Source organism: Canis lupus, chromosome 34, assembly GCF_011100685.1.
Source record: "Canis lupus familiaris isolate Mischka breed German Shepherd chromosome 34, alternate assembly UU_Cfam_GSD_1.0, whole genome shotgun sequence".
Lineage (NCBI taxonomy): Eukaryota > Metazoa > Chordata > Mammalia > Carnivora > Canidae > Canis > Canis lupus.
In genome coordinates, this window is record NC_049255.1 from 24,528,532 (window position 1) to 24,549,813 (window position 21,282).

At 38.9% G+C, this 21,282-nt stretch overlaps 1 protein-coding gene across 1 annotated transcript in view; it reads right to left on the minus strand.

Annotated features, from left to right (window-relative positions):
- FGF12 (fibroblast growth factor 12) overlaps window positions 1-21,013 on the minus strand; it is a 543,009-nt gene extending 521,996 nt beyond the window's left edge. The window contains exons 1-2 of the mRNA XM_038583706.1: window positions 20,878-21,013; window positions 20,559-20,700 (exon numbers count right to left, since the gene is read on the minus strand). Coding sequence (XP_038439634.1) covers window positions 20,559-20,571 — 13 coding nt within the window. The 5' untranslated portion in view covers window positions 20,572-20,700; window positions 20,878-21,013. The remainder of the gene's footprint in view (window positions 1-20,558; window positions 20,701-20,877) is intronic.
- Window positions 21,014-21,282: the final 269 nt, after the last annotated feature.

A 21,282-nucleotide genomic window follows, 5' to 3' on the forward strand; every position in this document is an offset into this window, starting at 1 on the left:
AAAGGTTGATTTTGAAAGAACTTTAACACTAACCGGATGAATAACCCATGCAAAAGTAATAGATAAATTGAGAAAAAGGACAGGACAGACTCCAAAATCCATGTCCAGCAAAGCGATTTAGCCAATAAGATAAGGAAGACTTTCATTGTCCCCACTTTCAATCTGAGGGAACTAAAACACCTCCAACCCCACCCTCCCAAAAGTAGAAATCCTGGGGTATTCTGAAGAACATGTCATGATAGTCATGGCCACCTTTTCAAAACAATACAGAAGTTTCTTTGGCAGCACTCACAAAGGTCCTGAGAAGTACGATCTATACTCTTAGAGTCGCTGAAGTCAGGGCTGTAACTAAGGACAATAATGAGAATGCAAGGAGGTGTTCAGAGCCGTCTTCATGGGAGCTGACAGGGAGCAACACATCCCGGCTCTAACAGGAGGAAGGTGACCCCAAGGACTGGTGAGAAGGCACATGCACAGATAGGAAACAATCAAGACCCTCCCCAGTGTACAGGATGAGGACAACAGAGAAGACACTCTTTTGTTTCTTGTTTTAAAATCAGCAGAGAAAATGCTTCTAACAAGGGGGAGGAGGAAATCTTTATTTTGAAAGGGTAAAGATGAATAGTTCTCCTCCATGGGAAATAGGAAGTTAAGTCACAGTGACTATGGTCCATTACTTAAAGGCTAGATCTGAGCACAGGATGAAATCTAAGGGATGTTCAAAAATGAAAGAAGGGCAAGTGGAGGCTGTGTACTACATGTGTGTCAGCCTTTAGCAGTCTTTAGCTGCTTTACACCCAGGATATAATGGAAAATGTTAGGAAAATCAAGTGATTAAATATTACATATCAAGGGCTTTATGTTTTTATTGATCCAGTTAACTTCCTACTATGTACTTAATATGTGCCAGGTCACTGGGATTAAAAAGAAGAAAGACATAGTCTTTGCCTTCGTGATGCTTATAGCCTAGAAGCCTAACTCTGACATGTGCCCAAAGAATCTACAGTCTGGAAAGAAATCAACTCTGCAGGAACATTCAGAGGGGACAGAAGAAGGAAAGATCTTTCTCAGCAGAGAAGGACTGAGGAAAACTTCATTGATAAAATTACAGCCTAATTATTTGTGGATATAAAAAGTTAGTGTCCTTTGGGAAGATATTATAAGATCTCTTTCATGTTGTGTTTTGTTTTTAATGAAAAATGTAATTATTGGTAGTATTATATTACTGATAAAGAATGAGTATTGAACAATATATTTTATCAGTCCTAGCTTCCCTACATATACCATGCGCTAATAATTAACTAAATCACCAAACCGTAAATGTAACAGAATATATTACATTCTTAAGTGTTCACTGAAGACAACATTCTCCGCCTCTCCAAAATGTTTAAATTCTATGTTTATACATCTGTTGTGGGCTTTCAAGACAATACAAACACAGAAAAATCTCAAAAATATATTGTAAAATAGCATAACCAGAGCTTCATTTGGGAAGTCATCCCCTGAATTTGCTGGGTGATTTTAAATTCAATCAATATTAGCCGGTGCAAATAAATAGAGCCCTGTTCTTCCAGTTTAAGAACCATGGCCCTGCTTTGCTTTCAAAAGAAATAGTGACAACTCCAAGCCTTCTGTCTTTCTAATGTTACTTTTTTTTTTCAAAGATTTTTATTTACTTATTTGAGAGAGAGAGAACATTGTGCTTGAGTAGGGAGAGGGGCAAAAGGAGAGGAACATGCAGACTCCCCACGGGGCTTGGAGCACTAGATGGGAAAGTGCAGGGCTGACAGGGGGTCGACTCTGGGTGGGATCATCACCTGAGCCAAAGTTAGATGCTTAACTGAATGAGCCACCCAGGTGCCCCAGTCTTTCTAATATTATATGAAAGAGTTTGGAGTCCTGCACCTATGTACAAAGCAGAGCTCCTTTACTTGCAAGAGTGTGTTTAAAAAATCCTCAGAGGTTTTCAAAACTGGTACTTCCAGATCTCTGAGATTCAGAACCACCAATTAAAAATTTTATTAAGGGGGGTCTGGGTGACTAAGTTGGTTAGGCGTCCACCTCAGGCTCAGGTCATGATCCCAGGGTCCTGGGATCGAGGCCCACGTGGGGCTCCCTGCTCAGTGAAGAGTCTGCTTCTCCCTCTCCCATTCCCCCTCCTTGTGTTCTCTCTCTGTGTTTCACATACATAAAATCTTTAAAAAATAAAATAAAAAATAAAAATTTATTGATAACTAGGCTTTAGGGTGGGGAATCAATACAAAGTACTGAATAGACAATTAGTATGGGAATCAAGAAACCAGAGTCTCAGTCCTGATTGACTGAGCCACCTTTTCTCTGAGCCTCAGTTTTTACATGTAAAATGAAGAAGCTAAAAATGAATTTCAAAGTCCTTTCTGACCCTAAAGAGTCTTTTACAGTTCTGGAAAGTTAGTAACTTTGCCAGTTATAAGTTAGTGACAGGATTTTTCTGGGAAATTATTCCCTGAACTATGAGAGCTGAGACACATTTCCAATCATGAATTTGAAGGCAGACTTACTCATCCTCACCCCTTAGAGCCTCTAGCACTTGTTAATAACTCCATTATGGCATTTACCATATTGCATCTTGAGCAGTGGTGACTGTCTCCTATTCTAGTGTGGAAGGTTCACAAGGTCACAAACTGTCTCTTATTCAAGTTTTGCTAATGCCCAGCAATGCTTGACAGGGCAAGCATCTAATAGATGCCTAGGTAGTGGAAGAATAAATGAATTAGTATGTCACTTAAAAATTTTTTTCTAGGCATGATCTTGGTAGCTCTCTTAACCTTGTAACTCTTTTAAGGTATTTATGTGTTGTTCACTCACAAGACTACTTTCATGACCCTGATGTCTGACAATCTAAGTATCTTGGATAAAAAGGAGAAGCCAGCCAGGACACTGCTAAAATGCTATCTCTAGGACCTCTGAGCTGAGATCATCATTCTGCAACAGATTCTTTTAAAAGAGACTTCTAGCTAAACATGGGGAAAGTGAACACAAGCATTTATTTGCATTCCTACCTGAAACATCATCAAAAGTACAATAAAGGTGTGTGTGTGTGTGAGAGAGAGAGAGAGAAAGAGAGAGAGAGAGAGAAATCTACAAAGATGGAGCAAAGGTGAAACAAGATAACGACCACCAAATTTTAGAAATAGGAAACCAGCTAATGAAAATTAGGATTTAGCAGGCCTGAGAAAGCTGAATTCTAAGTCAGCAGTGGGGAAAGACAGTAAGCAACCTAACTCAGACTGCAGAATCTTCAAAATTGTAGATGGTGGTAGGACCAGGTTTGTCAAGAAGTACGGTGAAGGGGGATGGGATAAAGTATGCAGAATTGGTGGAAAGTTTGTTTTTAAGAAGGAAGTATAACCTCACACCCTCTGCTAAACATTGAGCATCCAGACATTTGACCTCCCCAATCACAGTAGAAGACTGGAGATTTATTCTTTTTTTTTTTAAGATTTTATTTATTTATGCACGAGAGACATAGAGAGAGGCAGGGACACAGGCAGAGGGAGAAGCAGGCTCCATGCAGGGAGCCCGACATGGGACTCGATCCCGGGTCTCCAGGATCAGGCCCTGGGCTGAAGGCGGCACTAAACCGCTGAGCCACTGGGGCTGCCCTGGAGATTTATTCTTTGTAGAAAATAAGACAGAAGTTCCCCCATGCAATGGATAGAATAAGAACCACATTAAAAACTTGGAGATTAAGTGAATGTGTATGCACTGATTACTGAGACCCACATAATCCTGGTAGCCATGTCTTTACTCTCCAAGCAGGAGAAAAAATCTTCCTTGAGGAATTTGTAGATATTAAGAGGCAAGACCTAAAGATACTGATATCAGGAATTCCACAGTAAAAAGCCCACTGTGATTACCCTACAACTGAGATTATTTCAATAAGCGCATCCATGTGCACAGAGCTTCTAGTCACTTTTTTGGCTGACTCTTAAATATAAAGGGGCAACCAACTATAAAAAAAATTGTAAAAAATCTCTAACACAAAAGAGAAAAATTAAAGCAAGCAGTTTCAATCAGTTTTTTTTTAAACTAACTGGAAACAAAGGCTACAGAAGGAGATGAAAACTTCTAAAAAATACATCATTACTATCTTCAACAAGGTATTAGAAAATATTGCCTCAGTGAAATGAGACAGCATAATATAAAATCAGAATTCAAATAAAACCAATAAGTAAGGATCTTGGAACTAAAAGTCTGATATCAGAAATTTAAAACAAAACTTAATAGAAAGATTAAAAGATAAAGTTGAGTCTATCACCTAGAAAGAAAATAGGGAAAATGCAGAAGAGATGAAAAATAAAAGATAAAACATATGACAAATAAAAACAAAAGTAAATTCAGGATATCAATATCTAAGTAACAAGAATTCCAGAAAACTGGAACCAAACAATAATAAAAAAGAAGGAGGAGAAGGAGCAGAAAGAGGAGGAAGAGAAACAGAATAGGAAATCAGTAAGGAAATAAATTCAGGAAAACTTTCTAGATGTAAAGAATATGAGCTTCCATAGGGTAGAAGCCTATTAAGTTCCCAGCATAGTGGATAAATATTAAACCACAACAAAGCAAATCTTTATGCATTTTGAGAACTTCAGCAAAAACAATAGATCCTACAAGTCTTCAAAGAGAAAAAATCAACCATGTTCAAAATATAATCAAGATAGCATCGGAGCAGAACAACAAAACTGAATGAGGGAAAAGACATTATACTGGTGCCATTTAAATTCTGAAGGAAAAAAAAATTCTGAAGGAAAATTATTTTCAACCTACAGTTCTACACCTAGCCAAATTATTATTCAAATAAGAGGAAAGAATGAAAGTATTTTCAGATATTGTAAAGGCCCAGGAAGTTTAACTGCTATGTATCCTCTTTTTCAGGAAGCTCCTGAAAATTTATTCCATCAAAATAAGAGAGTAAAGAATACAGAGGATACAGAAGAACAAAAGAGCTAGGCAAAGAGATCTGAAGAAATTTTCCAAGGTGATGGAAAGGAAGGTTCCAGAATCAAATTCATACACAGGGAATCAAAGGAAAAGAGCACATGTAGAACCAAGTTGGAAAGTTCAGAGAGAGATTATTTCAAGAGGATGACCTTGATAGACTATCTGTATGACTGAACGTTTTGAGATGAGATTTGGAACACTGGCAGAGACTTGTAGTTAAATAGTGAAAACTATGTAGAGAGCTGAGCAAACCAAAAAACCCAAGGCAGCTATCAATCACAAAACACACACACACACACACACACAATCTGAAGAGGAAAAGAAAAGTAATCATAAGTTAACTTGGCTTAGTCATAAAGGTATTTACAAGGTCATAATAATGTAACTACTAAATACTGATCTAACCAAAGGAATGATATAACAGCCCTGGGAAGATGGCAGGATAAAGGATGCTGGTGGTGGTGAGAATGTGCTTATGAGAAGAGATAGAAAGTTCGTTGCCAAGGTGGGACATCAACAACAGAACTGAGAAATTCAGAAGCAGCAAGAATAGAATAGTATTTAAAGTATGAAGATAAATATCAAAAAGACTTGAAAGAGATTGTTTCTGGAGAGGAAGGAGACGAGGAACTATCTTGGATAATATGCTCTCTATAATTATGACAAAAATAACAAAAAAGGGAAGGAATCACCTCAAATTTTATTCTGAGGGATTGTCTTTATAACTCTTGATCTAGAAATGTTTTTGAAGGAATGAGTAGCATAGGAAGCTGCAGTGTGCTCCCGAGGCTTCACATCCTACCAAGACATGATTCAATGGCCAGTCAAGATCAAAAGAGGTTGCTCAGGGATCCCTGGGTGGCGCAGCGGTTTAGCGCCTGCCTTTGGCCCAGGGCGCGATCCTGGAGACCCAGGATCGAATCCCACGTCAGGCTCCCGGTGCATGGAGCCTGCTTCTCCCTCTGCCTATGTCTCTGCCTCTCTCTCTCTCACTGTGTGCCTATCATAAATAAATAAATAAATAAATAAATAAATAAATAAATAAATAAATAAATAAATAAATAAAAAGAGGTTGCTTAGAGAAAAAACAAGGCTGTCCTTGCCTTCTGTCTAACTGCTTCTTATGGCTATTAGATGAAAATCATCTGGTTAACTTCATTTTCAAAATCTTGTTCATTAATCTTTCACCAGCCAGGATGAGACTTCTCTATACAAGGTGGTATTCTAGATTTCAACCATTGATTATCGCTGTCCAGTTTGACAGGAAGTGTCTTCCTGGAAGTTTTAAGGCTTTGATCCTAAAGCAATATATTTTGAGGGGTTACAGCTCTATGTTGAGTTAAAACTAGAGGTTCAGACTGGAATATTATGTTTGCAATTCATTTAAATAATTAAGCAAACCTGAATCCATCAGATTCAGCAAAAGCCATGGCTCTGATTTTGTACCAGAGGCTATAATGAGGCAGTCTTGAGATATTTAATGATAGCTACATCTGGCTGAGTGTTTACTATATGCCAGGCAGTGTAGCAAATACTTTAATATATTATCTCATTTAATCCTCAAAATGACTCCTTCAATAGATACTATTACTATCTCCATTATATAGATGATAAAATCTACAGTAAGGAGATTAGAGACCCTTCCCAATATCTTCAGCTAGAAAGTATACAACAAAAATCAAAACTAGAATTGGGTTCCGAAATTGGTCTTTTTAATTTCCCTGTATTCTCTAAAGAAAAATAGTCAGATGGGCAGCCCGGGTGGCTTAGCAGTTTAGCGCAGCCTTTGGTCCAGGGCATGATCCTGGAGACCCAGGATGGAGTCCCACGTTAGGCTCCCTGCTTGGGGCCTGCTTCTCCCTCTGCCTGTGTCTCTGTCTCTCTCTCTCTACTCTCTGTGTCTCTCATGAATGAATAAATAAAATCTTAAAAAAAAAAAGATAGCCAGAAAATAAAAATACACGATTGAAACTGTGGAAGGAGCCACGATTTCCTTCAACAGATGCATGGATAAAGAAGCTGTAGTCTATGTATACAATGGAATATTACGCAGCCATCAGAAAAGACGAATACCCACCATTTGCTTCAACATGGATGGAACTGGAGGGTATTATACTGAGTGAAATAAGTCAATTGGAGAAGGACAGTCATCAGATGGTTTCACTCATGCATGAAATATAAGGAATAGTGAAAAGGACTATAAGGGAAAGGAGGGTAACTGAGTGGGAAAAATTAGAGAGGGAGACAAATTTTGAGAGACTCCTAACTCTGGGAAACAAACAAAGGGTTGCGGAAGGGGAGGTGGGTGGGGGGTTGGGGTAACTGGCTGATGGGCACTGAGGAGGGCACTTGATGAGATGAGCATTGGGTGTTACACTATATGTTGGCAAATTGAATTTAAATTTTTAAAATGTAAAAAAAAAAAGAAAGAATGATGGTAAGGTTGAAGTCAAACATATTTCTCACTGGGCACCTGGGTGACTCAGTCGGTTAAGTGTCTGCCTGGCTCAGGTCATAATCTCAGAGTCCTGGGATCAAGCCCCACATCGGGCTCTCCACTCAGCAAGGAGTCTGTTTCTCCCTCTCCCTCTGTGCACTCTCTCTCTCAAGTAGCTAAATAAGATATTTTAAAAAATATTTTCCACACCGCTCTTCATATGCTTAAGGGTAGGACAGCTTGAACAGTTTCATATAACATAGTTGCAAAATACATATATATTAGTACTTGCATAGTTTTTGTCCTGTCATTACAATTCTGAGACTCGATAATAATTTATAGACCTTCAGGGAGCAATTTTTGAACCTGACAGATTTCAAAAAGATTCTCTGTACCTTTCTCCTAAATGTCAATCTGTAATTTTCAATAAAAAATTTCAGGGGATTGTGAACCAAAAGTGAACAGAAGTGAAACTCTCTGTTCCATTAAGCAAGGGAAGTGTTTCAGCATCAGAGATTGGCAAAAGTAAGAGTGAAATACTAGATGACAGTGGTTCCTCTGGCCATGGCATTAGGCTTATAGGTATGCCTTGCTTTGCAAAGTGAATGTTTTCTTGAAAAGCTAGGGAATAATTAATTGAAGTTTTGCAAGTAGAATTATACACTAAAAGCCCTGGGAATCTAATTTTTAAAGATAATTATATTAATTAATGTCTCTGAAATGTAAGTTATCATCATCACCTACATTATGTAATTTGTAACAGGCCTCCACAATTTTCCCCCCAATCTTTCATGATTCATCATTCACCGTTTCCTATCCCCAAACCTACCTGCTTCATGAAAGCGGGACTTTGTCTTGTCACTACTATATTCAGCACCTGGAACAGTATCCAGCATAACAAATATTTGCTAGATGAATGGATTAGCCAACCACTTCATGTTTTCCTCTTTGCAACATGTCTACCAAGGAATCTATACCTCTGCTTATACTAATCCATCAGTCTGGAATACTTTTCCAATGTTTCAGTTCCATCTCTTTGCAAGAGCCAGCTCCAATGCCAAGTCCCTTCTCTGTTGGGAGAGATTATATTTCTATATCTGGTGTCAGAGCAAAAGGAATAAACCCTGTCATAGTCATTGGTTCCTAGCCTATTAACACATAGCTAGAACAATCCACACAGAAGATATGACATTGAAAGTAAATTTAAAATTTAATCTAAATGTTCACATGCACTGCCCGCTGTCAACTCTTCCCATTTGTGACTACCATCAAAACTTTCTCTATGAGGTCTCCATGAGGTCAGAAAGTGTCTTTTTTTCATTTTTAATCCCAATGGCAAGCAATGTACATGGCACAGACAGATGGATAAATGAATACATCCAAATGCCTGTTATTTGTATACATGTATTATTTATTTACATTATTAACAACAACTTTGTATGAACTAACTAACCAGCACGGTTGTACTGGGGTGATTTTCTAAGACTAATCTTGCTTACTCTTTTAAGCTATAGGTTTTCCTCATAAGAATGTTACCCATAATCCCTTATTCTGACATTCCTCAATAATTAGCAAAATCCACATTTATTTCTATATTCAATAACAAGGTACAAGAGAACCTTAGACTAGATTGTTGTCTATGCAGCCTGAAGAAACTGGACTTCATTTTAAGCCAGACAATGGAAACAAATTTGTAAAATTCTGATTAAAAAAAAAAACAAAAAACAGTGGGTTAACCAGTCACTGTCACTACTCTTTAATTTTTATAGTGTGATATAAACAGTATGTCTAAAAAAACACCATTTTGAACCATACACTACCATTCTGGTGGCTCCAATTGAAAAAAAATGAGTGAGCCGGAATTAGGCAAAAGGATAAAACTACTGAGGGCAGCAAAGTCAGCAATCTAAAGAAGAGTGGGGAGGAGTGGAACCAATTCTAGACCCATCACAGCTCAAGACAAAGGAGGAGGAGAATGATCCGGAAAGGAAAGAATATGGCACTGTGAGTAAGAAATGTGGCAGCTTGCAGCATCAAGTAGGAATCCTGTCATGTATCAGGAATGTTCATGGGGTGTGAAGGACACCAGAGCTGCATCCAGTTCCCTGAACAAGGCTAACATAATTATGGGGAGTTTGAGACAAGAATTCAGCCCCATCCGGGAACCGAGGAAGTAGTAAGCCTAAAGTTCAAATAATAACCACAACAGCAACAGCTGTTATGATTGAGTACTGATTTTATGCTTGATTCTTTATATATATTTTCTTTCTTTGTCCCATTCATTTAAAAGAGCCATGGTTCAAATGAAGAGGCAAAGACACAGAGATAGATTTTGACCAAGTCAGAAGGATTAACAAGTTGCTAACTATATGACTTATAATCTTTCTACCATTGCACTAAGCTTCCCAGATAAGCAGGACAACTATTTGAGGTGAGGTGGGGAACAAAAAAAAAGGGAGGGAAGTTGTAACCCCATGCTTCCTTAAGCCCTTGGGTTTGGAAGTCAAAAGAGCAGAGCTCTTTCTCATCTCATACCCACTTGACAGCAGGCAAGAACTTCTAGTGATTCCACAAATTGGCTCTCATTGGCATGGGGCTTGGGTGAGACTGAGTCTTACAGAGGTCAGGCATCCTAAAGGTTAATGAAATGTACACATGTAGCATGTGTGGGCACAGTTGGGCTTGTTTTTCAGTAACAAAAGGAGGTTAACTGATTTACCAGACTAGAGCAAAATAAGCCTTAGATGTAAGAGTCAAACTCACAGACTAAGAAGTCAGTCTGCCACTTCCTAGCTAGGTGATCTGGACAAGTTAATTAAAGTCTCTATGGCTGGTTTTTCACTCCCTAAAATAGGAATAACAATAGTGTCTGATTCACTGGATTGTTATTAGGATTAAATGAGTCAATATATGTAAAACACAGTGCTTGGTACAAAGCAAAAGCTACATAAGCATTATTTCAAAGACAGTAATCTCTTCACTTGTTCTTTTTCTTTTTTTTGGCGGGGGGGGAGAGAGAGAAAGAAAGAAAGAGTGTGTGCATGCGTGCGCACAGGTGAGGAAGACGCAGAGAGAGAATCCCAAGCAGGCTCCACAGCGTGGCGACCAACCTGGTGCTCAATCTCAGGACCCTGAGATCATGACCCTAGCTGAAACCAAGAGTTGGATCCTTAACTGACTGAGCTACCCAGGCACATCTCTTCAAACGTCCTTTCAATGTTTCACATGAATAAAGCATAAAACTATGAAACAAAGAGAGATCTGCTTGAGTTCAGTTTCAGTAGACCTGTTTAAAAGTTTATCACTAAGCCCAATACCTAGTGTACCTATGCCTTATTTAAAAAAAAAAGAAACACCTAAATATTGGTGAAACATTTGAAAATGAGGGAATAAATCCATTCAAAATCCAATTATCATTACCCAAATATTGCTGTTTTTGGCATATTACTATCTATTCTTTGTCCACGGACAAAACTTTAATGTAGAAACTTTAATGTAATCAGTACATATAACCACATCTCTGTATTTCTAATTATAGCTCATGTTCATAAACATGTTAATGCCTGTCAAATATTCCACCCCATTACTGTAGTTCATTCTTTGTGCAATCAGAAATTCGGCTTACTAACCATGAAACTCTTAGACTTTGGATAGCTTTCATCTGAAAGGAAATGTATCTTCTATCTAAAATGATCAGTAGCCAATCAAATATCAGAAGAGATGGTTATCGGTTTTTAAATTGTTTGAAGGCTGAAGGACTGAGTGCAATTATTTTTGAATAATATATCACTGCTGATTGAGAGCTAAAAGAAAATCAGATCTATTATGTCACTAAAACACTCAGCATTTGGATTTCTTGCATTATTCTGTTTGTCTTTCCTTTTTTTAGGGGTGAGTTGCCAGTTAGGTTGGGAGAAAGGAGAAAACCATATCTACCAAATCAACTTCACATATGACTGATATGTAAATAAATTAATCTTACTTGTAAAGAAGAGACATGTAAGGTAAAAAAAAAAAGTTATAAAACCATAACGTACAATCTGCTGAGCAAAAATGTCACTCAGCCAAAGAAATAGGACAGACCAAGGCATCAACCATAAATCCTTCAACAGAATTTATCCACTGTCGTCCCTACATAAATACCTCTCAAAATGCTGGTTCTGACAATCCCAGAGATGAAATGAATCTTGCTTCTAATCCACCCTTGTTTCACAGATGTAGAAACAAGAACAGAGAAAGGAAGTAACCAGCTCAGTTTCATTATGAGTTGGGGTGGGAATCAGGACTCAAATCCGAATCTTCAGACTCCCCAGCCAGGGTCTTTGCCACAAGGCCCCGGAAGCTCCCTGCTCAGATCAGACATACCTGACCTATATGTGATCACAATCATGCAACCTACAATTGCCAGCCAAGGAGCAAGTCTCCTCCTCATCTTAGTTCTTTCTCACTTGGAACCAAGTTACTTGCTCAACTCGCTTATAGGTCTGGCAATGTCAGTCACACAACTCACAGGATTAAAAAGCTAGCTCAAACCAACAGTGGGTCTTTAAAAATTAATGTGGTAGTTATGACCACCATATTTTGTTTTCCATAGACGTCAAGTCTACAAAGGATGAAGTAAGGGAAGAATACGTACTAGCTGAAAAAGCAGTTTCTTTGTAATAAGAAAGTAGAAATCAGTAGGCAAATAGAGTTGGGTTTTTGTTTTTTGTTTTTTGTTTTTAAAAAACGGCTTAAGACACTGAGCTCCGGAGAGAAGAAGGAAGAGACTGTTCCCCAGGTTCCTCCCCTGAATACAGGGACTTGAACCTGAATCCAGATTTGCAAGCATGTAGTCCAATATTAGTGTTGCTGTTGTTGTTTTAATCAAAGTACTTTATTTTTTTTCCATTTCAAATTTGTATTTAAATTCCATTTCGTTAACATACAATGTTAGTTTCAGGAGTAGAATTTAGTGATTCATCATTTACATGCAATACTCAGTGTGCATCACAAGTGCACGCCTTAATCCCCATCACCCATTTAGACCATCCCTCCATCCACCTCCCCTTCTGCACCCCTCATTTGTTCTCCATAGTTAAGAGTCTATTTTCTGGTTTTAGTTTTATTTCATGAGAACACGCAGGATGTTTGCTGTGCCTCAGTGAATCACACCAGTTTGCCATCTTGTACCCACCAGCGTGCATACCACCATTTGAAAAATTCAGCCTTAGAGAATCCAAACACTAACTCAGTAATCAATAGATACTGCTTATTAAATAAATCAAACAATCATCTTGTTTTAAAATTGCTTTGGCTGCTTCCTTTGCCTCATTTTTATTGAGGGGTTTGCTCTATTTGCATTATCACTTGGCTTTTTACACTGATGTTGATGCCAAGTCCACAGGTAAAAAGGACCCATGACATCTCATTTTAAATCATTTGTAGACTTGCAAACAAAGTGTGATTTACATGGCAACCTTTCTCTTGACACATAGCAAATATTTCTCCGTTAAATCCCAAAAGAGAAAAAGAAGTAAATCAAATTCAATTTTAAAGAGTACTAGAAATGTTAAAAAATATTTTGAAATGAAAGAAGTGCCTTAGGAGAAAACTGTATAAATAATCTAATTTTTTTTTAATATTTTATTTATTTATTTATGATAGTCACAGAGAGAGAGAGAGAGGCAGAGACACAGGCAGAGGGAGAAGCAGGCTCCATGCACCGGGAGCCCGACGTGGGATTCGATCCCAGGTCTCCAGGATCGCGCCCTAGGCCAAAGGCAGGCGCCAAACCGCTGCGCCACCCAGGGATCCCTAAATAATCTAATTTTAAACATAGCAGATTTTAACAATCAGAATAATTATGTCATTTTTTTTTTTTGGAAGTCAGAAACATATCTAGGTTTTTGGTTTCCAAAAAGTTGAAAAGGAATGTCCCAATTAATGTGTAAGATTTGCTCGACCAATTTGAACATTATCAGTATTTGAGGATTGAAGAAAAACCCAATTGTTTCACATGGGTGATAACTGTAGGAATGAATGGGGTAAGGAGAGATGGACACATTATTGGCAGATTGGCATTGCTGCATCCTCCTGACTTCTGGTTAAGGGAATTTTTGCTGGGTTTAGTTATCTTCTGAATGGCCTCTGAAAGCTTCTGGGTGTTTTGTTGTTGTTGTTGTTGTTGTTTTTCTACAGAGTAATCGCTTTGCCACTGCTTCTCAGGCTAATAGCAGTCTGGAAGCAGAAGAGAAACAAAAAAACCTAACCACAGAACAGCAGCTTCATTTCCTTTTTTCGCAGAGTTTAAATACTATATGTTGGCAAATTGAATTTAAACAAACCAAAAACAAAAAAAAGTAAAAAAATAAAAAATAAAGAGTAAAAAAGCTTAAAAAAATAAAGCCCACTTTCACTTATCTGCATCCTCTGATTCACTGGTGATGGGGTTTGTTTCAGCTAAAAAGCCAGCATATGCTTTTTCTAAAATGAAAAAAGAAAAAGATAAAGAAAGGGTCTGTGGAGGAGCAACAGGTGTCTTTTGGGACTTCTTCCAAGGTGCCATCGGTTTCATCACAGCAACAAAATACCACCGGAGGGTGGGAGTCCCCAGATTCCCAAATACAAGAAGACAGAGATTGTCTCAAAAAGTAACTGGAGAGAAAAGCAAACTAAAATTAGAACTATAGGCATAGATCTTGGGAAAAAAAAAATCTACCATGTTGTCAATACAAAGATGCTAATACGGAGATGATGAAGATGTTGGGGGGAAAACGATGTGTCTTCTTAGCCTGAGACATTCACCATCTTTTGACCTATTTGCTATCCCAAGCCTGTAGTATAAGAATTAGGTCTCTTGTCTACATGTCACTCTCTTAACACTAAAGATAATAATAGTCAAGATCCGGGAGGTAGGAGTCCTGTAGTGTTCCTGACAAAGGACTAGGGTACATGTTATAGTTCGATATTAGTCCCTTGTGGTTTATCTATTGACTCATAATTGAGAGCGCATACCCTAATTATGTGAGGTGCTTCTTAAATATCTTAGTCCCGTGTCCCATGCACACCCGGGGATTCTGATGTGTACTTCTGATGGAGAATGCTATTAGTCATCAGATTTCATGTAGTCAATGTTTTATACCCATTCAAGGTGTAATACTTGACCTAATGCATCTCCATTCCCAAGCCCACAAGATATTATATAATTGCCTCACAAATAATTCCTAGCAAAACAGACACAAATTCAGGTGTTTGAGAAGTTACTACATAAATACAGAATATACACAAAATAAATCCCTTTTAGTAAATTAAAGCCTTTGAGAAGTCAAAGCAGATGACGTATTGAGTATCTATGGGGTATACTTGTCTCTAAAGCTACAAAGGTGGCAAAGGACCAGTTTCTCCTCTCCAGGACTTCACATTCTCGTGAAAAGACAAACACAGCTAGTAATACCAAAAGACTATGATTCTAAAGAACTCTACATGCTTTATTGGTATGAGTTTAATTTCATAATCATAATAGTATTATTTGGGGTTTGGGGTGAGTACAATAATTCTTACTTAACCGAAGAACAAAGATGAGATGAGTTGCCTAAGTCACTTAGTCTTTCTGAGTCTTTGGTTTATTATCTCTAAAATGAAGTGAAAATGCCTAATAGGTTTGAAGGGAGATGATATATATTAAAAGCCCTTTCAAATGAATGTTATTTATGGCTGTTAATATGTGAAAAGTCAGAAAATCCAATATACCATGATTGGTCACTTAGTGGGTACAAAACACCATACCTAATAGGGTCAGTACTTCAGAAGCTTAAAGGCATAACAAGACAGAGATAAGGGGATGATACTCCAGGCCATCCCCAGATGCATTCCTAATGCTAACAAGCCTCATGATAAGCACCTAAATCAGACAATAGGTTACTAGCAGGGTATCTGGTCAGTCGGAACTGCTTTTAGAATAGATACCTAGCTTGAGTTCAAATGTTTTCCCCACACAATTTTGTTTCAATAAACCAAAGGGGGAACCAAAGGTAGGCACTGTTGCTGTGGAATGTTTAGTGCCCCTATGGAGGCCATTAATCATCGAAAGACTTTATATTCTAGCTTCCTAGGTAACCACTATAGCTCTGAAAAATGAATGAGGAAAAGACATACAGTGTTGGAAATCAATAGCTCTTGAGCCTGTTCATATGTTCCTAGACTGGAAGCTCCCAGAGAGCAAGCCAATGCACTATTTCTATCCCCATCCCCTGCATTTAACAATGGGCTTGGAAGAATGCAGCAACTAAGAAAATATTTTGAATTACATGAAATGAACTTCCTTTAATATTTAAGAATCAGGAGACTCAGAGAGGGAAAATGATTTGTCCAAGGTTACATATTAGAGTGGGGTTAGGAACAATGCCCAATGCCTATTCTATTATGTTTTTTACTGCCTTATATTTTACTTATCCTGCCACAATGGCCTCAGAGTTTTGGAATTCTTTTTTTAACCACAAAATAGCTTTTCTTAAAATCACTTCCCAGCTCTGCTAAACTAGTTACTACATATACCTTTCTTTTCTTTCCTGCAGAGTGGACCACCCTGGTTTCAGAGAAATGACTGATCTATGCCTTATATATTGGTTCATGCCCCTGGTTCGACTCTAATGGTTGGTGTGAAACCCAGAACCGAGTTGAATCTTCACTGGGAATACATGTACAGTTCTCTACAGAGAAAGCAGGTCAGGTTACTGCCTTCTATGTTCTGGAATCAAATGTTCTGGAATCAAACTGATGTTTCTGGTAGCCAAGCATCTTTCACCTTTTCCAACTTACCATCTCCTGCATGTGTGAACATGGCATGGTAAACTAAGTAAGGCCATTCAATTCAACATATGTAACCTGAGCCCCTGCTGTGATAAACAAGAATGTTTTATTTGAAGCAGGCAGCTGGGTAGCTGCAGAAGGTTAGAGGTTCAGATAATGCCAAGAGGAAGGTTAATCTATTAGTGGAGACATGAGAGGGAGATCTTTAAGATCGGAGATTGCATCTTATCTGTTCTTTCACAGTCTCAGAAGTAAGTAGATTGAGAACATACCAGGTGCTCAATAAATATTCATTTAAATAAGGAACACAAAAATTGCAATGCTGATTATAGGAAATGCTTTATGTGGGGGACAAAAAAGTACTGAGGTCATATACAGTATGCCAACAAAATACTAATTAGATGTAAGTGAGGTCAGAGAAGATTTTATGAAGCAAGGGGCACATAAAACGACTCTCAAAAGAATAGAACAGGGACATATGACCATGGGAAGAGGCTAAGACTATATTCACTCTAAGATGCATCTTGACTTAAGCAGTCTAACATCACGCTAGGTTAATACCAGGACATTGTCAGAAGCTCAGATTGAATCTACAGAATAGGTATTAAAGATAATCAGGGGTTGAAGATAAATAGCTCGAGAAATAGCAGAGGGGGCATTTAAAAGTGAGTCCATTTTTCTGATCTAACGATGAATCAAGCAATTTCTTTTGCATCTCATCTCCGTTCTTTCCAAAAGCAACCAAAGACCTCTAATCTGATTACATATCCAGGAGCTTCTGTATTGATTAGAGGATATCACATCCGCTATACTGAGGTGGCAGTCTTAGATGTTAGTTCTCTAAGACGTAAACCAGTGCTTCTTAAACTTTAGTGTGCATGCAAATGACCAGCAGATTTTCCTGAAATGCATATTTGATTCAGTAAGTCTACGGTAGGCCTGCAGTCCTGCATTCCTAACAAATTCCCAGAAATGTTAATGCTATTTGTCTATGGACCACAACTTGAGTAGCAAGGGCCTAGACCAGGGGTTAAGTCGGGCTTTCTATTACTGTCACCTGGGGAGCTTTGTAAAAACACCTACACCCAGGTCCCACTCCAGAACCAATTAAATCAGAATGTCCAGAGGGGTGCCCTAAGCATCTTTATGCTTTGAATGTTCCACAGGTGTTTCTAATATGCCAGCCTGGGGTTGAGAACCTAGGTAGACAAAGAGAAGATGCGGTGCAGGTAGAAAAGGAGAAAAAGTAGAAGAGAGGGAAGGACAAAGAACCTCTTTCCTAACTCTAAATCAATGCTTCTCAAACTGTAATGTGCAGGTACATTACCTGGGAATGTTGTTAAAACTCAGATTCAATAAGCCTGGAGTAAAGATCCAGATTTTGCAGTTCTAAAAAAACTAGTCTTCAAATCACATTTTGGTTATCAAGAATCTAAGTGAATGATTCCCAAATATTGCTGCACCTGGTATCTTTAAAAAAAAAAAAAAATACCTGTGCCTCTCTCACACCTCAACATTCTGATGTCACTGCCATGGGTTTTAGCCAGGCATGAGGATGTTTAAAAAGTCTGCCAGATGAATCTAATGTACAGCAAAGTTTGTGAACCAATGTTAGGCACAAATTCTGTCAAAGCTAGTCAGACTGCGCAGCAATCCTATCTCAGAGGTGATATTAATTATCATGGTGCATCGAAATCACTGAAATTAGATCATGATTGATTGCTAGGTCAATTGATTTATTTTCCTCTCCTCCTTACCCTAGATGATAGGAAGTGATAGAAAGCAATAAGTAAAGGAGCAAAAAAAAAAAAAAAAAAAAAAAAAAACCTTATTTGTAAATAACTAACATTCTGCTAGAGACTCTTGTCAAGTGTTCTAAGAAAGGTTTTCAAATGCTGGAGGTAATGTGAAGGTTGTCAAATGCTGGCCACAAGATTCCAGATTAACTGGGCCACCAGATTCTTTTCTAAAATAGAGAACTCTTGAACCTTCAACTGAATCATGCAATAACACTCTTTGAATCTATGTTAAAGGAGTTTCCGGTAGAAAAAAAAATTGTATGTACTTACATTTGAGAATGTCTTCCTAGAATTAGATTTAAATCTGCTCGGGGAAGAAGTTTGCACATGACAGCATAAAGTATGAAAGATGCTCCGATTAGAATAAGATACGGATACGCTCCTCTTAATATACTTTTTTTTCTACTATAATAAAAATTTCAAGTTAGCTACCATTTTAAGCTGTGCCATTGCATCAACTTAGAAAGTGAGGCCAATATATAAGTAATTAGCCATTCTTAACATGATCACTACCTGGGTAATTCAGTTTTATAAAGGAAGCCTAAGAACTAAATGCATAAGGACTTTCAGTGTGTCTTTTACCTGAGGTGATTATGCTGTGCTATTGCTGCAAAATGACCACAATATTGGCTTGGGACAAAATTCTTCAGTGCCTTTGGGTCGGTGCTGTGAATCACGCCCGAATCACTGCGCTCTGGATTGGCATAGAACTTCTGGCCTGATTCTTCTCAGATACAGTCCTGAGATTCTTTCTTGACTCCAAATTCCCAAGACTGGCAGTACTTAATAGCTACAATGCTACTGTTACCAATCTGAGATATAAACCACCTGGAACTTTGAGGGACATGTAGCATATTTTGCCGGCAAAGAAGGGAAACAAAAAATTATCGCTAAGAGACACATCCTCTTTATATCATGGACCAAGAATTAGTGTATAAATTGGAGGCAAAAGTGTTACTAAGAACCCTTGCCAAATAACCAAGTTTAATAGCCAAATAGCAGGTGTCATCTAAGTACAAAAAACACTGCTTTAGAGTAAAATGATACTCTCTGTTGTTAACTTACATGCCAGAAATACTTAATCAACTAGAATATTACAGACCTCTATGAGTTAAAACTGGCTTCTCATTCAAAAACGGATTACACAATAGAGTTAATTTATGCCTCGTGTACATAGGGACGTGGATTCTCTCATGTATGTACATCATTGTCGATCATAGAAATGCCCATCAGCAAATCGTAAGGATAATTTGTCTACTTTGAAAATTGCCAACCAGTCCAAATCCATGTTAATTCAGTTCTTTTCATACTGTAAATGCTCATCTAGGTTCAAATACTTGTGTCTTCCAATTAAATACTTAAAATACTTTACTGACCACATACCTGCTATCATCTGACACTCCATTTTTACTGATCAGCTCAGAAATAGGTAACCCACCACCACTCCCTGATCCTGAGCACATTACCACGATGACTGACATTCCCGGTTTAAAAATAAAACCTGGTTTCAAATATAGCTTCTCGAGTTCTGGGTAATGAATATAGTTTCATAAAAGTTGACATCATTTATTCTGATTTCACCAGAATTAAATACATCCAGTATTCCTACTGGATATCTGACCACATCACTCAAGGTTCTGGAAACCTGGTGGGTGTTTGAAGGGGGAGGAGGAGGAAGAGGGGGAGGAGGAGGAGGAGGAGGAGGAGGAGGAGGAGGAGGAGGAGGAGGAGGAGGAGAAGGAAGAAACCTGCATAGATGGAGTTAAACCCAAAGGATATCCAACCTAACAGTTGTAATAATCATTTTGTTTATGTGTGTTAAATATGTCATCACAAGTTGATTTCTACAGCTCATTTACCAGTTCGTATGTGTATAGTATGCAGATTTGCTTATGAGGAGAATATTAACATATACATGTTCAGAACTAGTAAATGCATCATGCTTGGGAGCCTAGCAGTACTCCGATACACTGTTCTCCTTAGAGGTCAGTTCTAACGCACACTGTTTCAAATAGACCCAATTTCTCTGCTGATATATATTCAAAATGCAGTAGGATGTGGTCATACACGCCCAGAAATACCATCTTTATGGGGTGGGGGTGGAGAAATCCAAACATTTTTTTTATAGCAATGCATTATTGGATATCGGATACAAACATGCCTGTCAGCAAGCCTAAAGCAAATGAAATATCTGTATTTGAGCCCATCCATTCTCCAGAAAAGAAACTGCTTTACCAACACATCTCTCCTCCCCCACCATCTAAAGACTCTCCCCCCACCCACCCACCAAAAAGAAGAAGAAAAAAAAAAAAAACTCATCACACTTCACTACGCAACTGATGGAGTATTAAACACTGCCTTCCAAGCTGTGGGAGTTAAAAAGAAGTCGCCTTCCTGCCACACTCCCCTGGTGCTGCAACGGACATAGCATCTCCTCCTATCGACCTAGTATGATGCTCGCTCCCCGAGCACTGCAGTCCCCTCGCTGAGGACTGCCCTGGCCACACGCACATGCAGCGGGAAGTCCCCCGATGGGGACAACCACATACCTTTGCTCTCCATTTCGGTCCCTTTCGAGTGCTGGAAGTTCAATGGAAGTTGGCCGGAAGACGTGGGCCCGCTTCAGATCCCCAAATCTGGGAAGCCAATCTGATGATTTCGCCCGTACTTCCTTCCTTCCCCTCAGGCTTCCTGAAAGATGGGATTTCTTAAACCTTGAAGCTGCAACCAGCCACCAAAGGACACTTAGCAGCAGCAGCAGCAGCAGCAGATTGCCTCTACAGGGGCTAGGTTGCGACGCGCATCTGGTATTGAAATGCATGCACGGCGCCCGCTCACAATTTTTTTTTTTTTTTTTTTTTTTTTTACCTGAGTCTGGAAGCTGCGAGCAGGAGCTGTCCTCCGAGCGTGGTGCTGCAGGTGTAGTGACAGATCATCCCACTTCGCTCCCTGGATGTACAGCAGATTTGCATGGGCGCTGGCACGCATGCGCAGGGCCTCCCCCCGCCCCTCTTCGCCGCCTCCCGCTCCCCCGCCCCCCTCGCCTCTTCTCCCCAATACGGTCCTCAGTTACCCCAGCTGAGGAGCTGTAGCATTCGGTCACAGGGAAGCGCTGCTAAAAATAAACGCCGGACCGGATTTTCCTTTGCAAACTAGCAAATGGAATGGATTGGGATTGTGCATCAGTCCCCTAGGACCTTCCAGGATGGGGTTACTAAGGAAGCCTCGGGGGAGGCGAGGAGGGTCTCCGAGCTGGGTAGGGCTTTATTCAGA